Consider the following 27,408-nt stretch of genomic DNA (forward strand, 5'->3'; position numbering starts at 1 on the left):
CCAACCAAAGAACCTCTTATAATCAACCCCATCAAAAGTGAAAGGGCAAGCCACTAAAATATAAAACAGAGAACAAAAACAACTATTACTAGCACTGATGATGTCACCTAGGTTGGCTAATGAAATGTTTGCAAAATAACTAAACTCAGAAAACACCAGGGACCTCTCATCTCACTGAGCTAGAAATACTCTCCCGTATGTATTCTATATATCGTGTATTCCTATAAAATCTGTTTATGACTCATCTAGCTTCTTCTTGAATGCTTGGCCAGTCAGTCATTTTCCTCTAAAAGAACCTTCCTTGACAGTTACTGCCTTTGGAAACAGCTAATAAATTTAAAGGTATGTATATTTCCACAGCACTAGGAACTTATAAATGTTTCTGGGAATCACTTTGAGGGACAAGGGAAAAAGATGCTACCGAAGGAAATATCAAATAAAAGATGCAGGAGTATGCAGCTGTATAACGGGCAAGGAAAAAATCTTAAAAACAATGTACATTGGTGTATCAGACTGTTATTTATTATTTATTCATCCATTCATTCATTTATTTATTTATTTAATCAATCCATATGCAACTTTAAGCAACAGCAGATTTGTACTTTCAGACTTGCACCATTTTATTAATACAACCTTACAACAGACTATGAATAGTAGTAGTACAATAGCTTTACAATAGAGTTAGCCTGTTTGGCCATGATTCCTGTCTGGCTTACCTCAGAGATATGACAGCATATTACTAAGCTCTCTTTTGAGTAAATGATTTCAAGCTGGAGAGAGATTCCAAAACCCAAAAAAGTAGTAATTCCTTAGTGAATTGCAGCACATCCCAATATGGCAGATCTCTACCGCCAATTCCTGCAGTGATTGTCCTAACTTTATTCATGTATCTTTCTATGAAAAGTAAGAGTATATCTTCTTGAAAAGCTCTTTCCACACTCCTTGCATTCATAAGTTTTTTCCACTTCTATGGATCTTTTTATGGGAAGTAAGAGCACAATGCCACATAAAACTCTTTCCACATTCAAGACATTGATATGGCTTTTCTCCTGTGTGGATCCTTTTATGGGAAGAAAGATCACAATTCTTCCTAAATCCCTTTCCACATTCCATACATTTATATGGCTTCTCTCCTGTGTGGATCCTTTTATGGGAGGTGAGAGCACAATTCCACATAAAACTCTTTCCACATTCAAGACATTGATATGGCTTCTCTCCTGTGTGGATCCTTTTATGGGAAGAAAGATCACAATTCTTCCTAAATCCCTTTCCACATTCCATACATTTATATGGCTTCTCTCCTGTGTGGATCCTTTTATGGGAGGTGAGAGCACAATTCCACATAAAACTCTTTCCACATTCAAGACATTGATATGGCTTCTCTCCTGTATGGATCTTTTTATGGGAATTAAGATGACTATTACGAGTAAAGCTCTTTCCACACTCCATGCATTGATATTGTGTCTCTCCTGTATGGATCCTCTTGTGGGAATTAAGACGACTGCTACGAGTAAAAGTCTTTCCACACTCCATGCATTGATAAGGCTTCTCTCCTGTGTGGACATTCTTGTGAGAACTAAGAGAACTGCTATGAAAAAAGGCCTTTCCACACTCCATGCATTTATAAGGCTTGTCTCCTGTGTGGATCCTCTTGTGGGTAATAAGACGACTGTTACGAGTAAAGGCCTTCCCACATTCCATGCATTGATAAAGCTTCTCTCCTGTGTGGACACTCTTGTGGGAATTAAGACTACAGCGTTGAGTAAAGCTCTTTCCACACTCCATGCATTGAAAAGGCTTCTCTCCTGTGTGGACCACCCTGTGAGAATTAAAACTACTGCTTTGAGTAAAGCTCTTTCCACACTCCATGCATTTATATGGCTTCTCTCCTGTGTGGACCCTCTTGTGGATAGTAAGATAACAGTTACGAGTAAACGCCATTCCACACTCCATGCATTTATAAGGTCTTTCTCCTGTGTGGATCCTCTTGTGCACATTAAGACGACTGCTACAATTAAAGGCCTTTCCACACTCCATGCATTTATAAAGTTGTTCTCCTGTGTGATTCCTTTGATGGATTGTAAGAGAGTCATAATAACAGAAGGCCTTTCCGCATTCCATGTAGGTATATTGTTTGTCTTCTGAATGTGTCTCTTTATGGGAAATGAGATGATCTGATTTATTAAAGCTTTTTTCATAATCCATGCATTTGTATGGTATTTCTCCCATATTGATGATTGCTTGGCTAAGAAGGCGATTGGGCAAAGGAAAGCTTTTTTTAATTTTACGTTGTGATTGGTTTGTTTCATCAATCTTTGTCTGCATCTGATCTGCAAAATTCCTGTTTTTCTTTTTCGCATGGACTGGTTGACATTGTTCCTTACAATTCTTATTCACTTGTTCATTATAGCCTTGAAAGAGAAAAATGTAAAATGTAGCAAACTAGGATAATATTCAAATCTGAAATTTAGCAAAAGAATCATCAATATATTTTGGCTGTTTTGTAGCAAACATGAACATTCCAAACTACGATATTTTCAAAGACATATTTCAAAATGGGCTCCCATCAATTCTCATGTATCAGAATTGGGTGACATCCCAACAAAACTAAGACAAATGCCTGTTCTAATCTTTGAGCGCCAGTGTGTGTGAGCCCCTTGGCAACCTGGGATAATTCCATAGGGCTAGAAACTCCCAAAGGGTGCTCCCAGTTCAGACCGGCTTGCCTGATCTGGTAGCGATGGCGGCTGGTGGTTCGGAGAACCAGTAGCAAAAATCCCTGGCCCCGCCACCTGCCTCTGCTGAGCCGCACCATCATCAGAGGTTTTTCTTTTTACTTTTAAAAGCAGTTTTTCTTCAGCCGAAAACATGCCTTTCAAAGTAAAAAAAAGCCTTTGAGGATTCCGCAGCTCAGCTGAAATCGTCAGAACCCTTTAAAAGTTTGTGTATTTTTAACAACCTCTTCAGCCGAAGAGGTTGTAAAAAAAAAGTTTTAAAAGGCTCCTCTGGCGATCCCAGCTGAGTTCCTCATCACCAGAACCTTAAAAACATGTTTTCTACAAGCTCTTCAGCCGAATAGCTTGTAGAAAACCTCCTTTTAAGAGGTTCTGGGCTGCAATGAAGCACTTACCTTATACTGCTCCTTTCCGGCTGGGAAAGCCATGCTTTACATCAGTTGTATCAGCTAGCAACTGATTCTGCCTGCCTGAAATCCATCTCAGTCAGCAACTCAATTTGACTGCTTTGCTGGCTGAGAAACTCTGGGAATTGAAGTCCACAAACCTTAAAGTTACTAAGGTTGGAGACCCCTGATCTAGAAAATATAAATAAAATAATATAATAAAATAAAATATTTGTGCAGCTTTCAGAGATTTGGTGTGTTTCTGTAGTGTTTCACTCTAAATAAACAAACACACAAAATCTCACAAAGCTGTATGTGGCATTTTGTGTGTGTGTGAGTCTGTTGTGTTGTGTTGTGTTGTGTATGTGTAAAGTGTGAAAATTGGTTTTTGAGCTTTTTGTGGCTGTGTGAGGTTCCTGCATGTTGCAGGGGCAATTTTGGGTGAAGTGAAGTGTTTTTACATTGTGTGTGAGTCAGTTGTGTTGTGTTGTGTTGTGTGTGTGTGTAAAGTGTGAAAGTTGGTTTTTGGTACCGCTTATTGTTTTGTATACTTTATTATTTTTATTATTTATTGTTATTGGCCACGCCCACCCAGTCATCTGACCACCAAGCCACGCCCATCAATTAAACCACGCTCACAGAACCGTTAAAGAAAATTTTTAGATTTCACCCGTGCTTTGGACACTGTATAATGCTGGGGCAGCAACATACTCACCACCTCCCCAACTTCAGCGAAAAATCTTCATCTGTCTACGGAGAATCTTTGAAACTCAATAAAATTTCTGGATGGCAATAGCTTCCCACCCTCAACGTAGAATGATGCCAAACACAATGGGCACATCTCAGTTTGGACCAATGGTTAAAACTGGGAGACTGTGATTTCTAGTTCTGTCTTAAGCATGAATGCTGGTTGGGTGACTTTGGGTCAGTCTCTCTTCAGCCCAACACATATCACAACATTATTGTTGGGGGGAAATAGGAAGAGGAAGGAGTACTGGTTGTGTCCATTGCCTTGACTTATTTGCACAAAATAATAAGGGCAGGATATAAATTAAAAGTGATCTTTCTTATCAGAAATATCTAAGCCCTCCATCCATCCATGTCTTCTCAACATTTCTCAGTACAGACAGAGGTTCTTACCCAGATAAGCCAGATTCCTGGAATTCTCCAGCATGACTTCCCCATGGAGAGCTTTTTGGGCAGGATCCAGCTGAGACCACTCCTCCTCAGAAAAATACACAGTCACTTCCTCCAAAGACACAAAATCCTGAACAAGGAAACAAGTTTCCCTATTAACAGATAATCCCAAGAATGATGTAAGAGTTTTCTTTCAACAATTCAGAGAAATCCTATGAACAAAATGGACATCTTCTGCAGAATTCAGAATGGGATCACACAGCTTTTGGCTGATGGTACCACTGAAGCACATTTCATCACACTGGGCAGATTGCGATGCCTTTCAGTGAAACCAATTAAAATAGTTTTCTTGGTCTATTGATAGTTTATTAAACTCACTGGTTCCAATTCTTCCTAGAGTGGGCAGAAGGAAATACAGGGGAAATCCATCTGATATTTTTTGCCAGTGGACTGCTTTATCCACTGAGGGATCAACTCTTTCCCCTACTCTACACCTTCATGGAAGTGTTGTAATGGTAGTGAGGGTGGAGGAACTTTATCTGAAGGGATATGTAGGTTAAGCCAGGTGTGAATTTTCAATGATCTGGTCTAAAATTTGTCTTGTTTGGAAACAGCAATATTACTCATTGAAAATTATACAGAATAAAGTGAAACCATTCCAAGTTTCATGGACTTTTCAATATTTCTCCTCTTACCTGAGGCAGAGGTTCAGCCACTCTTTTAGTTCTATCACAAAGAGAAGGTTGTTCTAAAAATAGTAAGGACAGCTTTCTATTAACTGTGAGACAGAAAATGGTAGAAGCAAACTCTTAAAAGAGAGAGAGTGAGAGATTCCACTCAAGATGAACAAAACAATCAGATGGATGGATGTCCAAACTTCATATTCACATGGAAAGATCTTCTGTTACCTGTTGTGATGTCCTGACTTTGAACTTTCTGGAAACTCTCCCTGAATAGCAGCTCTTGAGAGGATTTTGATGAATCTTTCCATCCCTGGGGATACTCGGTGACAGCTTGCAAGGACTTGTGGATAAGATGTGGCACAAGACAGAAAGGAAGAGTAGAGAGATAGAAATGAATTATCAATATTGAACACTCAGCCCAGCAGGCACCAATGTCCATCAGTTAAGCTGGAAAGCAAGAATAAAAAATTGGCCCAAATTCATCTTCTGGAAGAAGAATAGAGTAAGAGATCTTAGCAGCTCATAAGCCCAGAAAATTCTGCCAGAGACATTGACAAATTCAGAAATATTCTCTTTAGAACTGCCATGATTACATTCTCACACCTGCAACTCTGCTTGCATCTTCTCAGACTCCTGGGTCAGCAAAAAGCCTTCAGCCAGGGCCACCGCCTGGGAACTGGTCTCTGCTCCACACTCTCTCACCCATTTCTCCATCTCTGGGGGAAGGACAGCCAGGAACTGCTCCAGGAGCACCAGGTCCAGCATCTCAACCTTGGTGTGTTTTTCTGGCTGCAGCCACTGACGGCAAAGGCGGTGAAGCTGAGTGCAAACATTTCGGGGACCCCTCCCCTCCTAGAATTGCACTTTGCTGAAGTCATAACATTGGACCTCTGAACTGCTGACTTCCTCTTCTTGGCTCTTCTGCCCAGGACTTGCCATATTCTTCCCACAGCTCCAAGGCTGAGAAGCAGGATGACCTTTTCCAGCTCCTGCATCTGCTGGGCGTTGTCCCTCCATCTTCTCTCTGGTCTCTAACCCAGCACCAATATGGACCTATGCATCTCCCCAGGTCTTCCTAATCAAAGAGGTCTGGCCAAACCTCCTAACGCCATTCAGCCCTCAGCCCTCACAAGATATTTCGGTCTCCAGAGGAATTAGGAAAGATTTATGGTTTACAGAACTGAAATGGAAAACACAAGAGTGTTCAACAGGGTGGCAAATCTGAATATTGAGCATCCTCCTCCATAAATAAATAAATAAACAAAAGAAATTCTTCTGACCCCACCAATTTCTGCAAAGGTTTTATTTTGGGGGGAAGGGGATGTCTTTTTAGATATACTTTTTATGTTTGGGGGAAATTTGCTAGCACTCTTCTGCCTCAACTTCTGTCAAGGAATCAATATATTGGATAAATATATTTAAAATATGTTTTGGCATTCTATTTCCTAATTATTTATAGCAAATCATTTTTGTTGCTGCCTACAACCCTTTGCACAATCCAAATGATGTCTTCAGGCGCGCACACACAAATTGATGTCAGTACCTATCTAAATTGATTAGGCAGGGAGTTCAATTGATATTTGAATTTCTAGTAAAACTCAGGGGAGAAGAACCCCATGAACCTCCTGACCCAAACCCCTGGGTGAAGTCCAGAATTAACAAGCCACCATTCAATGCAAGCACTTCTTGTAACACATTCTTTATTTGCCTGCCGGCACAGACACCAAAGAAATGATGGGGAAAGGCAGGAAATGAGGAAACTGAGTTCCAGTCCTTACATGCCTTGCACTCGACTCTTTACACACGGAATTGCAGCCTTGCATACAAGCAAGCCAGAGGAACTTTGGCCGGTCGCTTCTCTCGGCCCAGGAAAGGGGAGGCGAGGGAAACCCCTTTTTAAAAAGGGGGGGGGCAATTAATTTTCAGGAAATTGTGCAGGAATCAAGAGATTCTGTTTGTTTTGGAAAGGCAACCTCTCCCTCTCCCCGCATGAGGGTAAATGTATCCACTCTTTCCGGCGACCCTAATTTTCTTCCTGGGGAAAACCCGGCAGGTGCGGAGCTGCCCTGCGTGTCCCTTTCTTCCAAGGGATGGCTGGGGAATACAGGACCTCGAACTCTCCCCCTCCCCGCCCTTTCCGCTACTTGGAACTTGATGAAGCTTTGCATGCTCCATGCTCGCCTCCAGCCTCAGAAAAAAGACCCCCACTCACTCCGAGTCACGCCTGGATCTCCCCCTGGGAGAGAATTCCTTACAGCCTCTCGGTCTCCTGGCTCAACCGAAGGTTCACAGCGAGAGGAAGCAGAACCGGACGCCGTAGAAAAAGCAGAAGTACCCCCCACTTTCCCGGAACGTTTTGAGTTCGCGAAAGAGCCAGGCGCATGCTCAGTTCTCTCCGGAAGGGGGCAGCCCATCCCTTCCAAGCGCTGTCAAAGGAGATCCCTGGTGGACTCTGCGCTGTGTCAGAGGATCCTGTAAGAGCGCAGTAGACCAGAGCAGGTTCCACGGGCCAGGAATGCTGGGTATAGTATTGGAAGGAAAGTTTCTCTCTATAAATCTTACCTTTCCAAATAGGTGGCCTATCAGTTTTAGAACTTCCTCTTCTTAATGTCTGGGAATTGTGTGTAATTTATGAACATTGAAGAAATCTTTGTTGAAACTCATTTTCTTGAGGGCTTGATAAATCAACACTTACAGCTTGAAAATTAATTGATCGGCCTCTCCTCTCCCCTTCTCTCGCTCAGGCTTGCCCCACAGAAGCCTCCCCTATCCTATCCCCTGCTTGCTGCTGTGAAACTGAAATTGAAACTCCTCTCCTCTGCTTGTGTTTTGCATTTCGAACGGATTTCTTTTCAGGTGGGGAGAGGGAGTAGAACTCCTTAGCATCAGAAGGTTGTTTGGAAACTGAAACAATATTTGAAAAAGTCCTTAGTTGATGCACCTCAGGAGATCTCCTCCTCTCAACTCCTCCTGCGCTTAAGGTGATTCAGGCAGACTATGGGTGGGAAACCCTCCCTCTTCCCTCAAGCTCACAATTCTAGGAGTTGAAACTCAGACAAGCTTTGTTTTTTCACTATCTGCTCACTTGGGATAACCAGCCTTCCTTGACTGGTGGCTTGAAATCAGCCTCTTCTCATTCATTCCCTCACCAATAAAATAGAAAATAGAACGGGGTTCTTGTCTTAGCGATGCAGCCTTTTCCTGCCTTTTCTTTGTGCAAGGAGTGGCTCTGATGCTGAGAAAAAGATGTGTTTCTACCTGGTTTTGAACCTTTGACATGTGAGGCAAATGTGATAACCACTACACCATAGAAACGACAGGTATGGACAGCTCTCAATCAGTATGGCCTTAGCGCTTGCCGGCCATCTCAGTCTGGCTATTGCAGCATCACAAGTGTTAATGAGATGTTATTCCCCATGCTTTGTGTCCTTCCAGAGCTCATCTGTAGTGTGAAGGGTGGGACAGCACAATTTCACTAACTCTCAGACTGTTGGTTCAATCCTGGCTTTTGAGAGATTTTCTTTGACTAAATGCCCCCACTGCAAGATTTTGGAGGGCAAAATAAAATGGGCTGTGTAACCCAATAAGATTAAGCTCTGCTAGGATATATATATGGTCTAAAAGAGTGGCCACCAACAGTGGAATGGAGCCAACCTGAGATATCACAAAGGAGAGTTGGATAAGCACAACAGCACAGAAAAGGATCAGTCCCTGGTGTTTTCCTTTGAAAAACCCACATCCTCACATTTACACGAAATCTCTACATCCTCCTAAAGAGCTGAACAATTGGGAAAGTTCTGGGTTCAGAGGGATGGGTTGGCCATCTTTCAAAATGTTGCTTCTGAGACATTTTCTCCAAATACTGCAATGTTGTGAGAAGGCCATTAATCTATGTGTACCATTAGTAACATCCAAAGCCAAAAAGAACAAATTACCTTTATCAATAAGGAAATTAAAACTAAAGTCATCTCTACCTATTGGTCCTGATGGAATATGTGCCTTCTTTCTTAAAGAGCTTTCCTCCGCCATAGCTCAACTTCTAAGCATCATCTATGAAGTATTTTTTAGAATGAGCTCCTTGCCTGACATATGGTCATTAGCAACAGTCATACTTATCTTCAAAAAAGGTGACCCCGGCCTTGTTGAGATTTATAGACCAATCTCTCTTTTCTGTGTCACGTGTAAAGTCATGGAATCCATCATAAACCAATCCATCATCCTCCACTTAGTGACAAATAACCTACTCTCTGATAAACAATTTGGTGTCAGGAAAAAATTGTCATATAATCTGCAACTCATACAAAACATTTGGACCTCTCAACTCGACCAGGGCAAAGCAATAGATGCAATTTACATAGACTTCTGTAGAGCCTTTGATTCAGTAGTGCATGACAAACTACTTCTGAAACTAAAATCTTATGGCATTTCTGGACCCCTGCATAATTGGATAGCTGCGTTCCTGTCAAACAGGCAACAAGTGGTCAAAATAGGCAGTGCCCTATCAAATCCTGCACCTGTTAAAAGCTGTGTTCCCCAAGGCAGCACTCTAGGTCCAACACTCTTTGTGCTTTATATCAACGACCTTTGTGATCAAATTATAAGCAGCTGTGTCCTCTTTGCCGATGACGTTAAACTATTCAACACAACAGACAACTCTACTACCCTTCAAAATAACCTAGATTATGTATCTGAATGGTCAAAAAATCGGCAACGCAAATCTCTGCTAACAAATGCTCAGTCCTGCACATTGGCAATAGAAATAAGATCATTAAATATTTGCTGGCCAGAAACAGTCTAAAAGTTGACCCACACTCTGTCAAGGATCTAGGAGTACTCATTTCAAAAGATCTAAGCCCCAGAGCTCACTGTAACATCATTGCAAAAAAGGCATTAAGAGTTGTCAATCTTATTTTACGAAGTTTTCTCTCTGGTAATGCTATACTTCAAACTAGAGCATATAAAACCTTTGCCAGACCTATACTTGAATACTGCTCACCTGCCTAGAATCCTCATTGTATTTCAGACATCAATACATTAGAGGGGGTCCAGAGATATTTTACTAGAAGAGTACTCAAATCCTCTGCTCAAAATAAAATTCCCTATACCACCAGGCTTGAAATTTTAGGTCTGGATAGCCTCAAACTATGCCGTCTACGTTCCGACCTAAGCTTAGTTCATAAGATTATTTACCAAAACATCTTACCTGTAAATGATACTTTAATTTCAACTGTAATAACACAAGGACCATCAATAGATTCAAACTCAATGTAATTTGCTCTAATCTTGATTGTAGGAAATATGACTTCTGCAATAGAGTAGTAAATGTCTGGAACACTCTACCTGATCCTGTTGTTAGTCTCTCTAATCCCCATACCTTTTACCTTAAACTGTCTACCATGGGCCTTCCATGTTCCTTAAGAGATCCCTAAGGGGGCATGCCAGTATGCCTACAGTCACTGTCCTACTCTTCCCATTTATATGTATTCATTTTATATGTTTATGGCTATGTTTTGCTTCTTTATATCCTTTTGTTTGTGCCAAAAAAATTTCATGTGTCCATGTCTATGTCTATACTGTTACCTGTTTCCTTGTACTTGTTTATAATTAATTAATTAAATAAATAAATAAATAAATAATAAAGGTCTGTATTTAGAATGTGCATACAAGTCATGGCTTGCCATGACCTTCTCTCTCCTTTGTCTGTAAATAGGGAACAAACATCCTACAGGGACACATTTCTTAAGAGATTTTTTTGAAACCTTCCAACAGTTATAATCTTACAGAAACCAGCATTTTAATCCCTACAACTTCGATCTCTTGGAAATGTGTCACAGTATAATGGATCCCAGATCTTTTTTGATGACTGATTACATTTATGGTCTTGAGGGGAAGTCAAAATCTGTCCCACACAAGCTTGCAAGAAAGACATGATGCATAACCCATCGACCCCATTATTCTTGCTGGTGGGGTCCAGCAGAAGATCCTTCTCTGATGTTGTTCCTGCTCTCTGGAACGTCTCCCTCCTCCATGTGATATAAGCCCCAACCCTCCTGACCTTTCACAAGCATCTAAAGATTTGGCTCTGCCAATTACCTTAGAGCCCCAGTGGGGGAGCATCACAATGGAGGTGGTTGATTGATCCTACCTCTTTCCCATCCTGACCCCACCCTCCATCTGTATATATATTTACTTTTATGATTCTAAGCCTCCCAAAGTTACCCTGTGTTAAGTCAGCTGGCCAATAATTTTTATAAATAAATAAGTCACACAGTGGGACTTCCAGAAGATGACTGACCCTGTGGCATCAGCCATTAGAAACACAATCACTTCCTGGGAGACCCATTGATGGGACCTGATGGAAAATTAATTCACCCAGAGAACTCCCAGTAGGAGGTAAAGCTCCATGTGTCAGATCCCATCTTGGGACCCACAAAAGGCAGTGCTCACTTCAAAGACGACTAGCCGGTGATGCTCAGAGAAAGAGCTGAAGAAGGAAAAGACTCTGTGGTGTGCGCATCTGGCCATCATGCAAAATGGAAGCTTTGCCTCCTGGCAGCATCCTGATTATTTTTTCCCAAATCCCAATTAAACTTTAAAAACAATTAAACCACTCTTTACAGGACAATTAAGACACTATGAGGGAGTAGTAGTGTCATTCATAGTACTGAGGTCTAGCATGGAGCCTCAAGAAAAATAGCTATAGATTGCATAGTAATAGCACTGCAATCAAAAATTGATGATTCCAGGATGAAACAGGTGGGATGCATCCGGCTCTTCCTCTGAGGGCTCTGATTTTTTTCTAACTAAATATTGGGTTACCTGCAGCATGAGTTTTCTCTTTCAGAATGCAAAGAAGATGAAGACACCTAATTGATCGGGGGTGGGGGAGGTCCCTTTCAGGCAAGGTTAAGGCAACTGGTAGGAACTTGTGCTGGGAGCTCTCCGGGGTCCTGAAACAGCCACCCTCCCCCTCCACAAACCAGCAATTTCTTCCTTTCCTCTCATTATACTTTATAATCCATGACTGACTTCCTTGATGCTCCCTGCTAGGACGTAAAGCTGCCCCCTTTCTAGGCAACAGAGTAATCCTAGGGGCTAAAAAGGTCAGCAGTCATTGTATAGGTTTCCCTGACAAAGCAAATATCAAGCCAGCCATGCAGATAGTCCTTGATTGACAATAATGCAGTGACCAATCAAAATCACAATGCCACTGAAAAAAATGATTCATGACCATTTTTTACACTTACCAACACTGCACCATCCCCGTGGTCCCGTGATCAAAATTCAGATGCTTGGCAACTGACTCATATTTATGACAGTTACAGTGTTCCAGGATCATATTAGAAGATCACCTTTTGCAATCTTCTAATAAATAAAATCAATTTAGAAGCCAGATTCTCTGAACAACCTTTTTACTAATTTAACAACTGCAGTGATTCACTTATCAACGGTGGCAATAAAAATTGTGAAATGGGGCAAAAGTCACTTAACAACTTTCTTGTCTAGCAATAGAAATTTTGTGCTCAATTCTGGTCGGCGTCCTCAATTCTAGAGGATTTCTATTCTTTTTCTTTTCTCTGGACCCTGCAAAAGAAGGGCATGGCCACAGAAGGTGGGCAGAAAGTTGGCCTTGCTGGAAAGGTCACTGACATAGGAAAAGGGACAGAAAAGATTGTTTGGGCTGAAACAAAGGGTTGCATCGTTACTGTACTTTTCGCAGTATAAGACACATTTTTCGTCCTCTCTAAAAGAGGGTGGAAATGTTGGTGCGTCTTATACACTGAATACAGCCATTTTTGGCCTCCTGAAGCCCTGCCCCGCATGTCCCATTTTTCGCAAAAACGGCTCGCAGAGGTTTTCGGAGGCCTGCAGAGTGCTCCTGTGGGCTGGGGAGGGCAAAAACTTTTTTTTTCTTGCTTACTTCTTTGAAATCTTGGTGCGTCTTATAGTCCAAAAAATACAGTAAGTCTTGTGCTTTGTTTGGGAATCGTCCTTTTAAGTATTCATGGAATCTACTGGAACCAAATAAGCTACCATTGCTCAACACCTGCGGGCCACATCCAGGCCACAGGGTGCTTAAATCCAGCCTGCGGAGCCAGCCTGAAAATTATGAAAGGAGTCAACACAAGCTGCACCCATCATCCGTGCCCCGTTTTCACCTTCCATGGCCTGCAGCAGCACTCTGCTGGCCAAAACCAGCCCAAAAAACCAGCCCAAAACAAGCCAAAATGGAAAAAATGGGCCGTTTTAGTCCCAAAACAGGGTAAAAATGCCCTGAAAAATGGGCCGAAAAACAGCCAAAATCTGCTAAAAAACAGGTAGAAAATGGGTCGAACAACAGACCAAAAGTGTAAAAAAAACCAGGCCAAACAATGGGCCCAAAATGACTGAAAAACGGGCCCCAAAAGGTTGAAAAACAGGACCAAATTGGCCTAAAAATGGACTGGAAACGAGCCAAAATCAGACCAAAAATGGGCCAAATAATGGACCAAAAATGGGTCAAAAAGTGGTCCCAAACAGAATTGAAAACTGAGTCCAAAATGGCTGACAAATGGGCTGAAAACAGGCCAATAACGGCTGAAAAAACTGCCCAAGGATTAGAGCATACACAGAGTATAACCTAATTCAGCTTTTGTTAATTGCTGCTGAGAGGAACTCCATTCTGCCTGTTTGCTGTAACTTAAAATGTGTATTCTCAGCAAACTAATGTGATAGCATTCCTTAACAAAGCTCTGGATTATATGCCAGAAAATGTATCCTTTTCCTCCTTTCTAAGGTTCATTGTTTTCAAAGCGCTGAGAAAATCATGAGGTTTGCGTGATATGAAATAATGTTTCTAACACTATGACAATCTGTGCAAGCTGTGTGAACTATAGGAAGTCTGAGAAAGTTTTTTTTGCATGCGCCTGCTTTTTCTCTCTCTGCCTCCTCTGTTTAAAACGGGAGATTAAAGATCGCCAGTTTTGTTTCTGTAGGAATAAAAGGTGATTATCAGTAGCCTCGTATTCAGAGTTTCATTGGATTTATTAGATTCTGAGCTGAACTCAAAAACCTTACAAAGGCAAAACCACCAAGCTCAGAGACAACAAAGGACCCCTCATCTCAACCCTGAGCTACAAACATTCTCCCCTATTTATTCTCTATGTCATGTAGTCCTATAAAATATGTTTATGGTTCATCTAGGTTCTTCTTGAATGCTTGGCTAGTCAGTCATTTTCCCCTAAAAGAACCATCCTTGACCGTTACTGCCTTTGGACACAGCTAGTAGATTTAAAGGTATGTATATTTCCACAGCACTAAGAACTTGTAAAGGTTTGTGGGAATCACCTTGAGGGAGAAGGGAAATAGATGCTATTCAGAGAAATATCAAATAAAAGGTGGAGGAGTATGCAGTTGCATAACCGGCAAAGAAGGAATCTTAAAAACAATGTGCATTGATGTATCAGACTGATACTTATTATTAATTTATTCAATGCATATGCCTTCCATCTCACAGGTAGAAGTAACTTTAAGCAATGACAGATTTGTACTTTTAGACTTGCACAGTTCTATTAATACAGCCTTACAACAGACTATGAATAGTAGTAGTACAATAGCCTTACAATAGAGTTAGGCTATCTAGCCATGATTCCTGTCTGGCTACCTCAGAGATCCGACAGCATATTGCTAAGCTCTCTTTTGAGTAAATGATTTCAAGATGGAGGGAGATTCCAAAAACCAAAGTAGTAGTAATTCCTTAGTGAATTGCAGCACATCCCAATGTGACAGATTTCAAAAGTCTCTTTCCTCAGTTGATGCTCAACAGCTTCTGATGCCAGAATACTTTGAATTCCCCTTTTCCTTTGGGATATATTGACCACCTGTTAAATAATCACACCAACTGTACTTCTTTAATCTAATGCTACAGGGACATGTATAAAATAAATCCATTATAGTTTTTGTCATTCCACAGGACCACAGAATTTGGCACCTTTGCTCGAGAAAAACTTTTGCATGTGTGTTTATAGGACTTCCCACAGTTTTGGCTCCTTTCAGAGCTCTTCCTCTGAACCTTCTTCCATAGAATATGTATGTGTTCAGGTTTGTGGGGAGGAACCAGTGACACGACTGGTTTTAGACTGAAAAATACTTTCTCAGTCCCATTGGTTATCTTTAGTCACCATCTCACACAGTATATCTGAATTCAGTTATTTTCATCACCTGTATTGATATGGCTTCTCCAATCCAATTGTAGATCTTTCTATGGCAAGTAAGAGGGTATCTTCTTCAAAAGCTTCTTCCACAATCCATGCATTCATAGGGTTTTTCCCTTTGCATGGACCATTTTATGGTCCGAGAGATTACTATGCTTCCTAAAGCCCTTTCCACATTCCATACATTTATATGGCTTCTCTCCTGTGTGGATCCTTTTATGGGAGGTGAGATCACAATTCCACCTAAAACTCTTTCCACATTCCATACATTTATATGGCTTCTCTCCTGTATGGATCCTTTTATGGGAGGTGAGAACAACTTTCCACCTAAAACTTTTTCCACATTCAAGACATTGATATGGTTTCTCTTCAGTGTGGACCCTCTTGTGGGAATTAAGATTACTGCTACAATTAAAGGCCTTTCCACACTCCATGCATTGATATGGCTTCTCTCCCGTGTGGATCCTCTTGTGGGAATTAAGATGACTGCTACAATAAAAGGTCCTTCCACACTCCATACATTTATATGGCTTCTTTCCTTTGTGGATCCTTTTATGGGAATGTGTGTCCACTGGATATAAAAAAAAGGTAATATTTTTTTTATCAGAAATAACATCTAACTTTCTGGATGGAAATACCTCCCCACCCCAGAACACAAGTGGGCACATTTCAGTCAGACAATTGCACTGGAAAAAAGTGACTTAAGACCATTTTTCACATTTATGACCATTGGATCATCCCTGTGGTCATGTGCTTTACATTCAGATCAGTGGTGAAATCCAAATTTTTTTTACTACCGGTTCTGTGGGCGTGACTTGGTGGGCATGGAAGGGGAAGGATACTGCAAATTCTCCATTCCCACCCCACTCTGGGGCCAGACAGAGGTGTTATTTGCCGGTTCTCCGAACTGCTCAAAATTTCCGCTACCGGTTCTCCAGAACTGTCAGAACCTGCTGGATTTCACCCGATTCAGATGCTTGACAACTGGTTCATATTTATGATGGTTGCAGTGTCCCAGGGTCGTGTGATCCCCTTTTATGACCTTCTGACAATCAAAGTCAATGGAGAAGCCAGATTAATTTAACAACCATGTTACTAACTTAACTACAGTGATTCACTTAACAACTGTGGTAAGAAAGGTCATAAAATGGGGCAAAACATGCTTAGCAAATTTCTTGCTTAGCAACATTAATTTTGGGCACAATTGTAGTCGTAACACAAGGACTACCTGTACTAGTTCTGCCTTAAACATGAATGCTGGCTGAGTGACTTTGGGACTCTCTCACCCCAACCCATATCATAGTGCTGTTGTTGAGGAAGAATAGGGAGAGGAAGGAGTACAGGTTATTGTCCACTGCCTTGAGTTATTTGCAAAAAATACTAAAGGCAGGACATAAATAAAAAGTGATTCTTTTTATCAAAAAATTGGTAAGCCCTCAACCCACCCATGCCTTCTCTACGTTTCTCAGCACAGACAGAGGTTCTTACCCAGATAAGCCAGATTCCTGGAATTCTCCAGCATGACTTCCCCATGGAGAGCTTTTTGGGCAGGATCCAGCTGAGACCACTCCTCCTCAGAGAAATGCACAGCCACTTCCTCAAAAGACATAACACCCTGAACAAAGAAACAAGTTTGCCTATTAACAGATAATCCCAAGAATAATGTGAGATTTTTCTTTCACCAATTCAAGCAGAGAGATCCTATGAACAAAATGGGCATTTTCTGCAGAATTCAGAATGGGATCAAACCGCTTTTGGCTGATGGTACCACTGAAGCACATTTGATCACACTGGGAGGATTGTGATGCCTTTCAGTGAAACCAATTAAAATAGTTTTCTTGGTTGATTGATACTTGGATATTAAACCAACTACTTATCACTGGGTCCAATTCTTCCTAGAGTGAACAGAAGGAAATACAAGGGAAATCCATCTGATATTTTGCCAGTGGACTGCTTTATCCACTGAGGGATCAACTCTTTCCCCTACTCCACACCTTCATGGAAGTGTTTGAAGTTTTTGTAATGAGAATGACCCTGGGGACAGAAGGGAGATCTCCAGTCAAGACAGCATCTGGTCAATGAAATCTGAGCCTGAGGCAGGAGGGTGGAGAAACCTTATCCGAAGGGTCAGGTAGGTTAAGCCGGGTGTGAATTTTCAATGATCTGATTTAAAATTTATCTTCCTTAGAAACAGCAAAATTACTCATTGAATATTATACATAATAAAATGAAACAATTCAAAGTTTCGTCAACCTTTCCAATATTTCTCCTCTTACCTGAGGTAGAAGTTCAGCCACTGTTTTAGTTCTATCACAAAGAGAAGGTTGTTCTAAAAATAGTAAGGACAGCTTTCTATTATCTGTGAGAGATAAAAAATGGTAGAAGCAGACTGTTTAAAAAATAGAAAGACAGATTCCACTCAAGATGAACAAAACAATCGGATAGATGTCCAAATGTCATATCCCATGGAAAGAGCTTCTGTTACCTGTTGTGATGTCCTGACTTTGACCTTCATGGAAACTCTCGCTCAATAGAAGCTCCTGAGAGGATTTTGATGAATGTTTCCACCCCTGGGGATACTCGGTGACAGTTTGCAAGGACTTGTGGATAAGATGTGGCACAAGAAAGAAAGGAAAAGTAGAGAGATAGAAATGAATAATCAATATTGAACACTCAACCCAGCAGACACCAATGTCCATCGGTTAAGCTTGAAAGCAAGAATAGAAAAATTGGCCCAAATTCACCCTCTGGAAGAACAAGAGAACAAGAGATCTTAACAGCTCATAAGCCCAGAAAATTCTGCCAGAGAGACATTGATAAATTCAGAAATATTCTCTTTAGAACTGCCATGATTACATTCTCACACCTGCAACTCTGCTTGCATCTTCTCAGACTCCTGGGTCAGCAAGAAGCCTTCGGCCAGGGCCACCGCCTGGGAACTGGTCTCTGCTCCACACTCCCGCACCCATTTCTCCATCTCTAGGGGAAGGACAGCCAGGAACTGCTCCAGGAGCACCAAGTCCAGCATCTCAGCCTTGGTGTGTCTTTCCGGCTGCAGCCATTGACGGCAAAGGCGGTGAAGTTGACTGCAAACATCTCGGGGACTCTTCCCCTCCTGGAATTTTCCTTTTCTGAAGTCACAGCATTGGACCTCTGAACTGTTGGCTTCCTCTTCTTGGCTCTTCTGCCCAGGACTTGCCCCATTCTTCCCATAGCTCCAAGGCTGAGCAGCTCGACGGCCTTTTCCAGATCTTGCATCTGCTGGGCATTGTCCCTCCATCTTCTCTCTGGTCTCTAATCCAGTTCCAAAATGGACCCATGCATCTCCCCAGGTCTTCCTAATCGTAAGAGGTCTGGCTAAATTTCCTAAAGCCATTCAGCCCTCTTCCCTCACAAGATATTTGGGTCTCCAGAGGAACCAGGAAAGATTTACGGCTTACAGAACTGAAATGCAAAACACAAGGATGTTCAAAAGGGTGGCAAATCTGAATATTGAGCATCCTCCTCCATAAACAAACAAACAAACAAACAAAATTGTTATGAACCCACCAATTTCTGCAAAGGTTTTATTTGGGGAGGAAGGGGGTATCTTATTAGATATACTTGTTTATGTTTGGGGAAAGTTTGCTAACAATCCTCTGTCTCAATTTCTATCAAGGAATCAATATATTGGATAAATACATTTAAAATTTGTTTTGGGTTTCTTTTCCTAATTATTTATATCAAATCGTTTCTGTTGCTGCCTACAACCCTTTGCACAATCCAGATTATGTCTCCAGTCACCAAAAAAAAAAAAAAAAGTGAGTGCCTATCTAAATCGATTTGGAAGGAGCTCACTCAACATTTGAATTTCTAGTAAAACTCAGGGGAGCAGAACCCCATGATCTTTCTAGCTCAAACCCTTGGGTGAAGTCCAAAGCCACAATTAACAAGCCACCATCCAATGCAAACCCTTCTTGTAGCACGTTCTTTATTTGCCTGCCGGCAGAGACACCAAAGAGATGGTGGGGAAAGGCAGGAAAGGAGGAAACTGAGTTCCAGTCCTTACACGCCTTGCACTCGACTCTTTACACACGGAATTGCAGCCTTGCATACAAAGACAATCGGAGGAACTTTGGCCGGTCGCTTCTCTCGGCCCAGGAAAGGGGAGGCGAGGGAAACCCGTTCTGAAAAAGGGCCAATTAATTTGCAGGAAATTGTGCAGGAATCAAGACATTCTGTGTGTTTTGGAAAGGCAACCTCTCCCTCGCCCCGAATGCAGAGGTTTGCCGGAGGGAACGGAGGGTAAATGGATCCACACTTTCTGGCGACCCTGATTTTCTTCCTGGAGAAAACCCGGCAGGTGCGGAGCTGCCCTGCGTGTCCCTTTCTCCCACGGGGTGGCAGGGGAATATGGGACCTCGAGCTCCCCCCCTCCTCGCCCTTTCCGCGACTTGGAACTTGATGAAGCTTTGCATGCTCCAGGCTCGCCTGCAGCCTGAGAGAAAAGACCCCCCCCCACTCACGCCTGGATCTCCCCCGGAAGAGAATTCCTTACAGCCTCTCAGCCTCCTGGCTCAACCGAAGATTCACAGCGAGAGGAAGCAGAATTGGACGCCGTAGAAAAAGCAGTCACGCCCCCACCCTTTTCCGGAAAGTTTTCAATGCTCGAAAGAGCCAGGCGCATGCTCAGTTCCCTCTGGAAGTGGGGGCCTGCCCATCCCTTCCAAGTGCTGACGAGGGTGACCTCTGGTGGACTCTGTGAGCTATGCCAGGGGATCCTGTAAGGTGCAGAAGATCGGAGCAGGTTCCATGGGGGCCAGGGATGATGGGAATGGGATTGGAAGGAAAGTGTCTCTCTATAAATCTTACCTTTCCAAATAGGTGGCCGTCATCAGTTTTAGCACCGTTTTAGAACTGATCTATCAGTTTTAGAACTTCCTCTTCTTAATGTCTGGGAACTGTGTGTAATTTGTGAACATTGAAGAAATCTTTGTTGAAGTTCGTTTTCTTGAAGATCAGTCTCAGATCCTTAGTTGTTTTGGATGCATCTCAGGAGATCTTGTCCTTCCAAGTCCTCCTGTGCTTAAGGTGGGAAACCCTCCCTCTTTCCTTAAACTCACAATTCTGGGAGTTGAAAGTCAGACAGGTTTTAATTTTTCACTATCTGTTCACTTGGAATGACCAGCCTTCCTTGACTGGTGGCTTGAAATCAGCCTCTCATTCATACCCTCACCAATTAAATAGAAAACAAAATGGAGTTCTTGCTTTTAATAGCGATGCAGCCTTTTCCTGCGGAAGGAATGGCTTGGATGCTGAGAGGATCAACCTTTGTTTTGAACTTTTCACATGTAAGGCAAATGTGATAACCACTACACTATAGAAACAACAGATATGTACCGCCTCTCGGTCAGCACGGCCTTATCGCTTGCAGGCAGTCTGTCTGGCAATTGCAGCATTACAAGACTTAATGAGATGTTATTCTTTATGCTTTGTCTTTCCAGAGCTCATCTGGTAGAGTGAAGGATGGGAGACACAGTTTAACTTACTCTCAGAATGTTGGTTCAATCCTGACTTTTGAGAGATTTTCTTTGACTAAATGTCCGCACTGCAACATTTGCACTGTGTAACCCAGCAAGATTAACTTTGCTAGGATATATAAATGATCTAAAATAATGTCCACCAACAGCGGAATGGGGCCAACCTTAGATATCACAAAGGAGAGTTGGATAAGCATGATAGCCTAGACCAGGATCAGTCCCTGGTGTTTCCTTTGAAAAAGTCACATTCTGGTCTGTGGCCAATAAAATCCTCGCGAGGTGATAGGTCTTCTTCCCCGTTTTACATTCCAGAGGGTGAAAGTAATATTTAAATTCTAGGACAGTGATGGCTAACCTTTCCCGGTCTGAGTGCCCAAAGTCTGCAAGTGCACACATAAATGCACGTGTGCATGCTCAAACCCCCAAAATGAAATGTGTGAGCCCTGCACTTGCCCCCCGCGCATGCACGTGCGGCTCCACACACTCCATCCCTCCACATATGCACACGTGACTCCCCGCATGATTGTGTGACTCCCCCCTGCACACACACCGCCTCCCGCGCATGCATGGCAGAGACCCTAAAAATAGCTGGCTGGTGGAAGCTGCACACGTATGCAGGGCAGAGCTGAACTGGGGTGACGACTCACATGCCATCAGAGAAGGTGCTGTGTGTCCCCTCTATCATGCATGCGATAGATTCGCCATCACAGTTCTAGGACAAAAATAATTGACAAGTGTGGTAATTGAAGGCCTCAGTTGAAAACCTCCATACAATAATAATCCATTACCTTCACTTCTGGATTATGTCATGAAACAGGCCATCCATGGGTGGGTTCAAACCTCCATCCTTCTAGTTAACAGCCCTAACCTCTTGCACCACAGATTGAGCACATGGCTTGGCATCAGCCTCTCTCACTCGGAATATTCATATCTGTGCTATAGCTGTTCTTTGCTTTTCGTAGTGTAGCTCCTTTTCACCTTCCAAAACCAAAATCTGGGATGAAAACTTGGTCTGGTCATCCTAGAAGCGCAAAAGTTAAAAGGCGTTTGCCAGCCAAGATTCCAACCTAAGTCCCAGATTCATGATGCCCCTACATCAGTGGCACGGCTGTTGAGATTCTGCCTCAAGGTCAGAAATATTTATGCCCAAGATTTATTTTCACATCTGATAGATGGAGAGAACACCCTGGGTCTTCTAACTAGTATACCTTATTGCATTGCTATCTAGCCAGTGCCAGCTGAGGGAGCTTAGCGGGAGGCCTGTGTTGGGTCTCTGTGGCCCAAGGGGTTAGCATGTCTGGCTGTTAACCAGAAGAATGGTGGTGTGAGCTCATCCAGGGATGGCCTGCTTGATGATTCCAGGATGAAAGGGGTGGGATGCATCAGGCTCTTCCTCTGAGGGCTCTGATTTTTTCTAACTAACTATTGGGTTACCTGCAGCATGAGTTTTCTCTTTCAGAATGCAAAGAGGATGAAGACACCTAATTGATCTGGGGTGGTGTCCCTTTCAGGCAAGGTTAAGGCAACTCCTAGGAACTTGTCCTGGGGGTTCTCCCAGGACAAGAAACAGCCACCCTTTCCCCCCAAAACTAGCTATTCCTTGCTTTCCTCTCATTATATATTCCATGGTTGGCTTCCTTGATGCTCTCTGCTAGGACATGAGGCTGCCCCCTTTCTAGGCAACAGAAAATTCCTAGGGTCCAACAAAGTCAGCTGTCATCCTAAAGGTTTGCCTGACAAAGCAAATATCAAGCATATACCATGCAGATAGTCCTCAACTGACATTAATTCAGTGACCATTCAAAATCATAATGCCATTGGAAAAAAATGATTCATGACTATTTTTCACACTTACAAACACTGCATCATCCCAAATGGTCTTCTGATCAAAATTCAGATGCTTAGCAACTGACTCATATTTATGACAGTTACAGTGTCCTGGGGTCATGTCATAACCTTTTGCGATCTTCTAAGAAATAAAATCAGTGGAGAAGGCAGATTCTCTAAACAACCATCTTATTAATTTAACAACTAGTTATTCAGTTAGGAGCATGGCTGATGTGGCGGCGAGATGATGTGCCTCACGGGGATTTCCATGGAACCATGGAAATCCCAGCTGCTGGTCAATCCTAATCAGACCTAAATCATCTCGTAGGGTTGATGAACAAGGGGAGCACACTCCATCAATCTCAGGGAGCCCACAAACTCCCTGAATGAGCCGGAGAAGGCTCCCTAAACTGACAGCTGGGAAGGCAGCCATTGCAAGCCGCTACGAAGCTGGGGCAGCCACCGGTAAAGCCACTTTTAATACAGGAGTCTTAGATTTTTAAGTTTTATTAAATAAGAGCCTTCCGGGGAATAACAGAGAAAAGTGTAACTCTAAAGAGGAGGTGGGATTGCATTTTTTTTCCACCTGTGGAAGAAAAACTGTGAGGAAGGATCTGCTTGAAAAGTAAAATTAGAAATCCGGACTGGATATCTTAAATTTTAAATTTGGAACTATTGGTTAATATAAAAATGACTATATGAACTTTGTTTTTCTTATAAACATAGCATTTTATAACTTGCTTGGAGATATACAGTTAAAAGAGAAAGAAAGAGGGGAGCAGAGCAACAGTGACATCTACAAGTAAATGTGAAATCTGGAAGACATAAGAGAGAGAAAAGGGACGTAACCTTGACAACCTGTGAATTAAATTGATAAGTTAAATTTATCAAATTCGAACTATGAATTTGGCACCTTCACTGGAGAAAAACTTTTGCATGTCTGTTTATAGGACATTCCACAGTTGTGGCTCCTTTTCAGAGCTCTTCCTCTGAACCTTCTTCCATAGAATATATAGGTGTTCAGGTTTATGGGGAGAAACCAGTGACACGACTGCTTTTAGACTGAAAAATAATTTCTCAGTCCTATTGGTTATCTCTAGTCCCCATCTCACACAGTATATCTGAATTCAGTTATTTTCATCTGTATTGATGATACAGATTGTATCATCTGTATTGATACTTCTCCCATTTGTGGATCTTTCTATGGTAAGTAAGAGTGTATCTTCTTGAAAAGCTGTTTCCACACTCCATGTATTCATAGGGTTTTTTCCCCTGGTATGGATCCTTTTATGGGAAGTAAGATCACAACTCTTTCTAAAGCCCTTTCCACACTCCACACATTGATATGGCTTCTCTCCTGTGTGGATTAATTTGTGGTTTTTAAGACTACTGTTAGAAGTAAAAGTCTTTCCACACTCTATACATTGATATGGCTTCTCTCCTGTGTGGATCCTCTTGTGGGAATTAAGACTACTGTTACAAGTAAAACTCTTTCCACACTCCATACATTGATATGGCTTCTCTCCTGTGTGCATCCTTTTATGGGATGTAAGATAACAATTCTTCCTAAAGCCCTTTCCACATTCCATACATATGTATGGCTTCTCTCCTGTGTGGATCCTTTTATGGGTGGTGAGAGCACAATTCCACTTAAAACTCTTTCCACATTCAAGACATTGATATGGTTTCTCTTCTGTGTGGATCCTTTTATGCGAATTAAGATGACTGTTACAAGTAAAGCTCTTTCCACATTCCATGCATTGATATCCTATCTCTCCTGTATGGATCCTCTTGTGGGAATTAAGACGACTGCTACAATTAAAGGCCTTTCCACACTCCATGCATGTATAAGGCTTCTCTCCTGTGTGGATCCTCTTGTGGGAATTAAGATTACTTCTGCAATTAAAGGCCTTCCCACACTCCATGCATTTATAAGGTCTTTCTCCTGTATGATTCCTCTGATGGATTGTAAGAGAGTCATAATAACAGAAGGTCTTTCCGCATTCCAGGCAGATATATGGTTTGTCTTCTGAATGTGTCTCTTTATGTGAAATTAGATTCTCTGATTCATTAACGCTCTTTTGATAATCCATGCCTTTATATGGTATTTCTCCTGTATCAATGATTGTATGGCTAAGTCGATTGACTGAAGGAAAGCTTTTTTTAATTTCATTTTGTGATTCGTTTGTTTCATCAATCTTTGTTTGCATCTGATCTGCAAAATTCCTGTTTTTCTCTTTCTGATGGATCAGTTGACATTGTTCCTTACAATTCTTATTCACTTGATCATTATAGCCTTGAAAGAGAAAAATGTAAAATGTAGCAAACTAGGAGAATATTCAAATCTGAAATTTAGCAAAAGAATCATCAATATATTTGTTTTTTCGAAGTGGGCTCCCAACAATTCTCATGTGTTAGAATTGGGTGATATCCCAACAAAAGTAAGACAAATGCCTGATCTACCCTTTGAGCACCAGTGTGTGTGAGCCCCTTGGGGACCCGGGACAATTCCATGTGGCCACAAACCCCCAAAGGGCTTTGGACACTGTATAATGCTGGGACAGCAACATACCCACCAGCTCCCCAACTTCAATGAAAAATCTCCACTTGTCTGCAGAGCAGAATTGTTGACAGTCAATAAAAATTCTGGATGGCAATAGTTTCCCACCCTCAACTTAGAATGATGCCAAACTCAGAACCAAATGGGCACATCTCAGTCAGTCTGGTCGATTGGTTAAAGCACCAGGCTAGAAACTGGGAGATTCTGAGTTCTAGTTCTGTCTTAAGCATGAATGCTGGCTGGGTGACTTTGGGCGAGTCTCTCTTCAGCCCAACCCATGTCACAGTGTTGTTGTTAGGGTGAAAATAGGAGGAGGGAGTACTGGTTGGGTCCATTGCCTTGAGTTATTTGCAAAAAATAATACAGGCAGGATATAAATAAAATAATCTTTTTAATGAAAAATTTGTAAGCCCTCCACCCAGCCATGCCTGCTCTACGTTTCTGAGCATAGACAGGATTCTTACCAAGATAAGCCAGATTCCTGGAATTCTCCAGCATGACTTCCCCATGGAGAGCTTTTTGGGCAGGATCCAGCTGAGACCACTCCTCCTCAGAGAAATACACGGCCACTTCCTCCAAAGACACAAAATCCTGAACAAGGAAACAAGTTTCCCTATTAACAGATAATCCCAAGAATAATGTGAGAATTTTCTTTCAGCAATTCAAGCAGAGAGATCCTATGAACAAAATGGGCATCTTCTGCAGAATTCAGAATGGGATCACACCGCTTTTGGCTGATGGCACAATCTAAACACATTTCATCACACTGGGAGCATCGTGATGCCTTTCGGTGAAACCAATTAAAATAGTTTTCTTGGTCGATTGATAGTTGGGTATTAAACCGACTACTTATCGCTGGCTCCAATTTTTCCTAGAGTGGTAAGGAGGAAATACAGGGGAAATCCAACTGTGTTGGAAGTGTTGATAGACCTTGTAATGGTAGTGGAGAATGACCCTGGGAGACAAGAGGAAGATCTCTGGTCAAAGCAACTTCTGGTCAATGAAATCTGAGCCTGAACCAAGAGGGTGGAGAAAGCTTATCAGAAAAGACAGGCAGGTTATGCCAAGTGTGAATTTTCAATGATCTGATCTATAATTTGTGTTGCATGGAAACAGCAATATTACTCATTGAATATTATACAGAAAATGAAACCATTCCAGGTTTTGTGGACCTTTCCAATATTTCTCCTCTTACCTGAGGTAGAAGTTCAGCCAGTCTTTCAGTTTTCTCACAAATAGAAGGTTGTTCTAAAAATAGTAAGGACAGCTTTCTATTATCTGTGAGAGAGAAAATGGTAGAAGCAGACTGTTAAAAAAGAGAGAGAGAGATTCCACTCAAGATGAACAAAACAATCAGATGGATGGATGTCCAAACTTCATAACCCATGGAAAGAGCTTCTGTTACCTGTTGTGATGTCCTGACTTTGACCTTCCTGGAAACTCTCGCTCAATAGAAGCTCCTGAGAGGATTTTGATGAGTGTTTCCAACCCTGGGGATACTCGGTGATGGCTTGAAGGGACTTGTGGACAAGACAGAAAGGAAGAGTAGAGAGATAGAAATGAATTATCAATATTGAACACTCAACCCAGCAGACAGCAATGTCCATCGGTTAAGCTTGAAAGCAAGAATAGAAAAATTGGCCCAAATTCACCCTCTGGAAGAACAAGAGATCTTAACATAACATAACATAACAACAGAGTTGGAAGGGACCTTGGAGGCCTTCTAGTCCAACCCCCTGCCCAGGCAGGAAACCCTACACCATCTCAGTCAGATGGTTATCCAACATTTTCTTAAAAATTTCCAGTGTTGGAGCATTCACAACTTCTGCAGGCAAGTCGTTCCACTTATTAATTGTTCTAACTATCAGGAAATTTCTCCTTAGTTCTAAGTTGCTTCTTTCTTTAATCAGTTTCCACCCATTGCTTCTTGTTCTACCCTCAGGTGCTTTGGAGAACAGCCCGACTTCCTCTTCTTTGTGGCAACCCCTGAGATATTGGAACACTGCTATCATGTCTCCCCTAGTCCTTTTTATTAAACTAGACATACCCAGTTCCTGCAATCGTTCTTCATGTTTTAGCCTCCAGTCCCCTAATCATCTTTGTTGCTCTTCTCTGCACTCTTTCTAGAGTCTCAACATCTTTTTTACATCGTGGCGACCAAAACTGGATGCAATATTCCAAGTGTGGCCTTACCAAGGCATTATAAAGTGGCACTAACACTTCATGTGATCTTGATTCTATCCCTCTGTTTATGCAGCCCAGAACTGTGTTGGCTTTTTTGGCAGCTGCTGCACACTGCTGGCTCATATCTAAATGGTTATCCACTAGGACTCCAAGATCCCTCTCACAGGTACTACTATTGAGCAAG

At 42.0% G+C, this 27,408-nt stretch overlaps 2 protein-coding genes across 4 annotated transcripts in view; both read right to left on the reverse strand.

Annotated features, from left to right (window-relative positions):
- Positions 1-509: 509 nt before the first annotated feature.
- LOC131191227 (zinc finger protein 883-like) lies at positions 510-7,642 on the reverse strand. 3 transcript variants are annotated; one of them, XM_058169139.1, is made up of 6 exons: positions 7,154-7,642; positions 5,545-6,121; positions 5,167-5,281; positions 4,954-5,036; positions 4,262-4,388; positions 510-2,411 (listed from the first exon to the last, which is right to left on the reverse strand). In XM_058169139.1, exons 2-6 carry the CDS (start codon positions 5,704-5,706, stop codon positions 949-951), a joined length of 1,950 nt encoding a protein of 649 aa, XP_058025122.1. In that variant the 5' UTR covers positions 5,707-6,121; positions 7,154-7,642; the 3' UTR covers positions 510-948. The 3 variants fall into 3 exon arrangements, with proteins under 3 accessions (XP_058025122.1, XP_058025121.1, XP_058025123.1); XM_058169138.1 differs by having other exon boundaries at positions 5,545-7,642; XM_058169140.1 differs by having other exon boundaries at positions 511-2,411; positions 4,954-5,006; positions 5,545-7,638.
- A 6,729-nt stretch (positions 7,643-14,371) lies between these two features.
- LOC131189562 (uncharacterized) overlaps positions 14,372-27,408 on the reverse strand; it is a 50,597-nt gene continuing 37,560 nt past the window's right edge. The window contains 12 exon segments of the mRNA XM_058165735.1: positions 14,372-15,705; positions 16,623-16,749; positions 17,411-17,493; positions 17,620-17,734; positions 18,001-18,505; positions 19,183-19,300; positions 19,758-19,894; positions 21,607-21,674; positions 23,614-24,776; positions 25,505-25,631; positions 26,236-26,318; positions 26,446-26,560. Of these exon segments, the coding sequence (XP_058021718.1) occupies positions 15,236-15,705; positions 16,623-16,749; positions 17,411-17,493; positions 17,620-17,734; positions 18,001-18,505; positions 19,183-19,300; positions 19,758-19,894; positions 21,607-21,674; positions 23,614-24,776; positions 25,505-25,631; positions 26,236-26,318; positions 26,446-26,560 (3,111 nt within the window). The 3' untranslated portion in view covers positions 14,372-15,235.

The sequence above is a fragment of the Ahaetulla prasina genome, chromosome 2 (assembly GCF_028640845.1).
Source record: "Ahaetulla prasina isolate Xishuangbanna chromosome 2, ASM2864084v1, whole genome shotgun sequence".
NCBI lineage: Eukaryota > Metazoa > Chordata > Lepidosauria > Squamata > Colubridae > Ahaetulla > Ahaetulla prasina.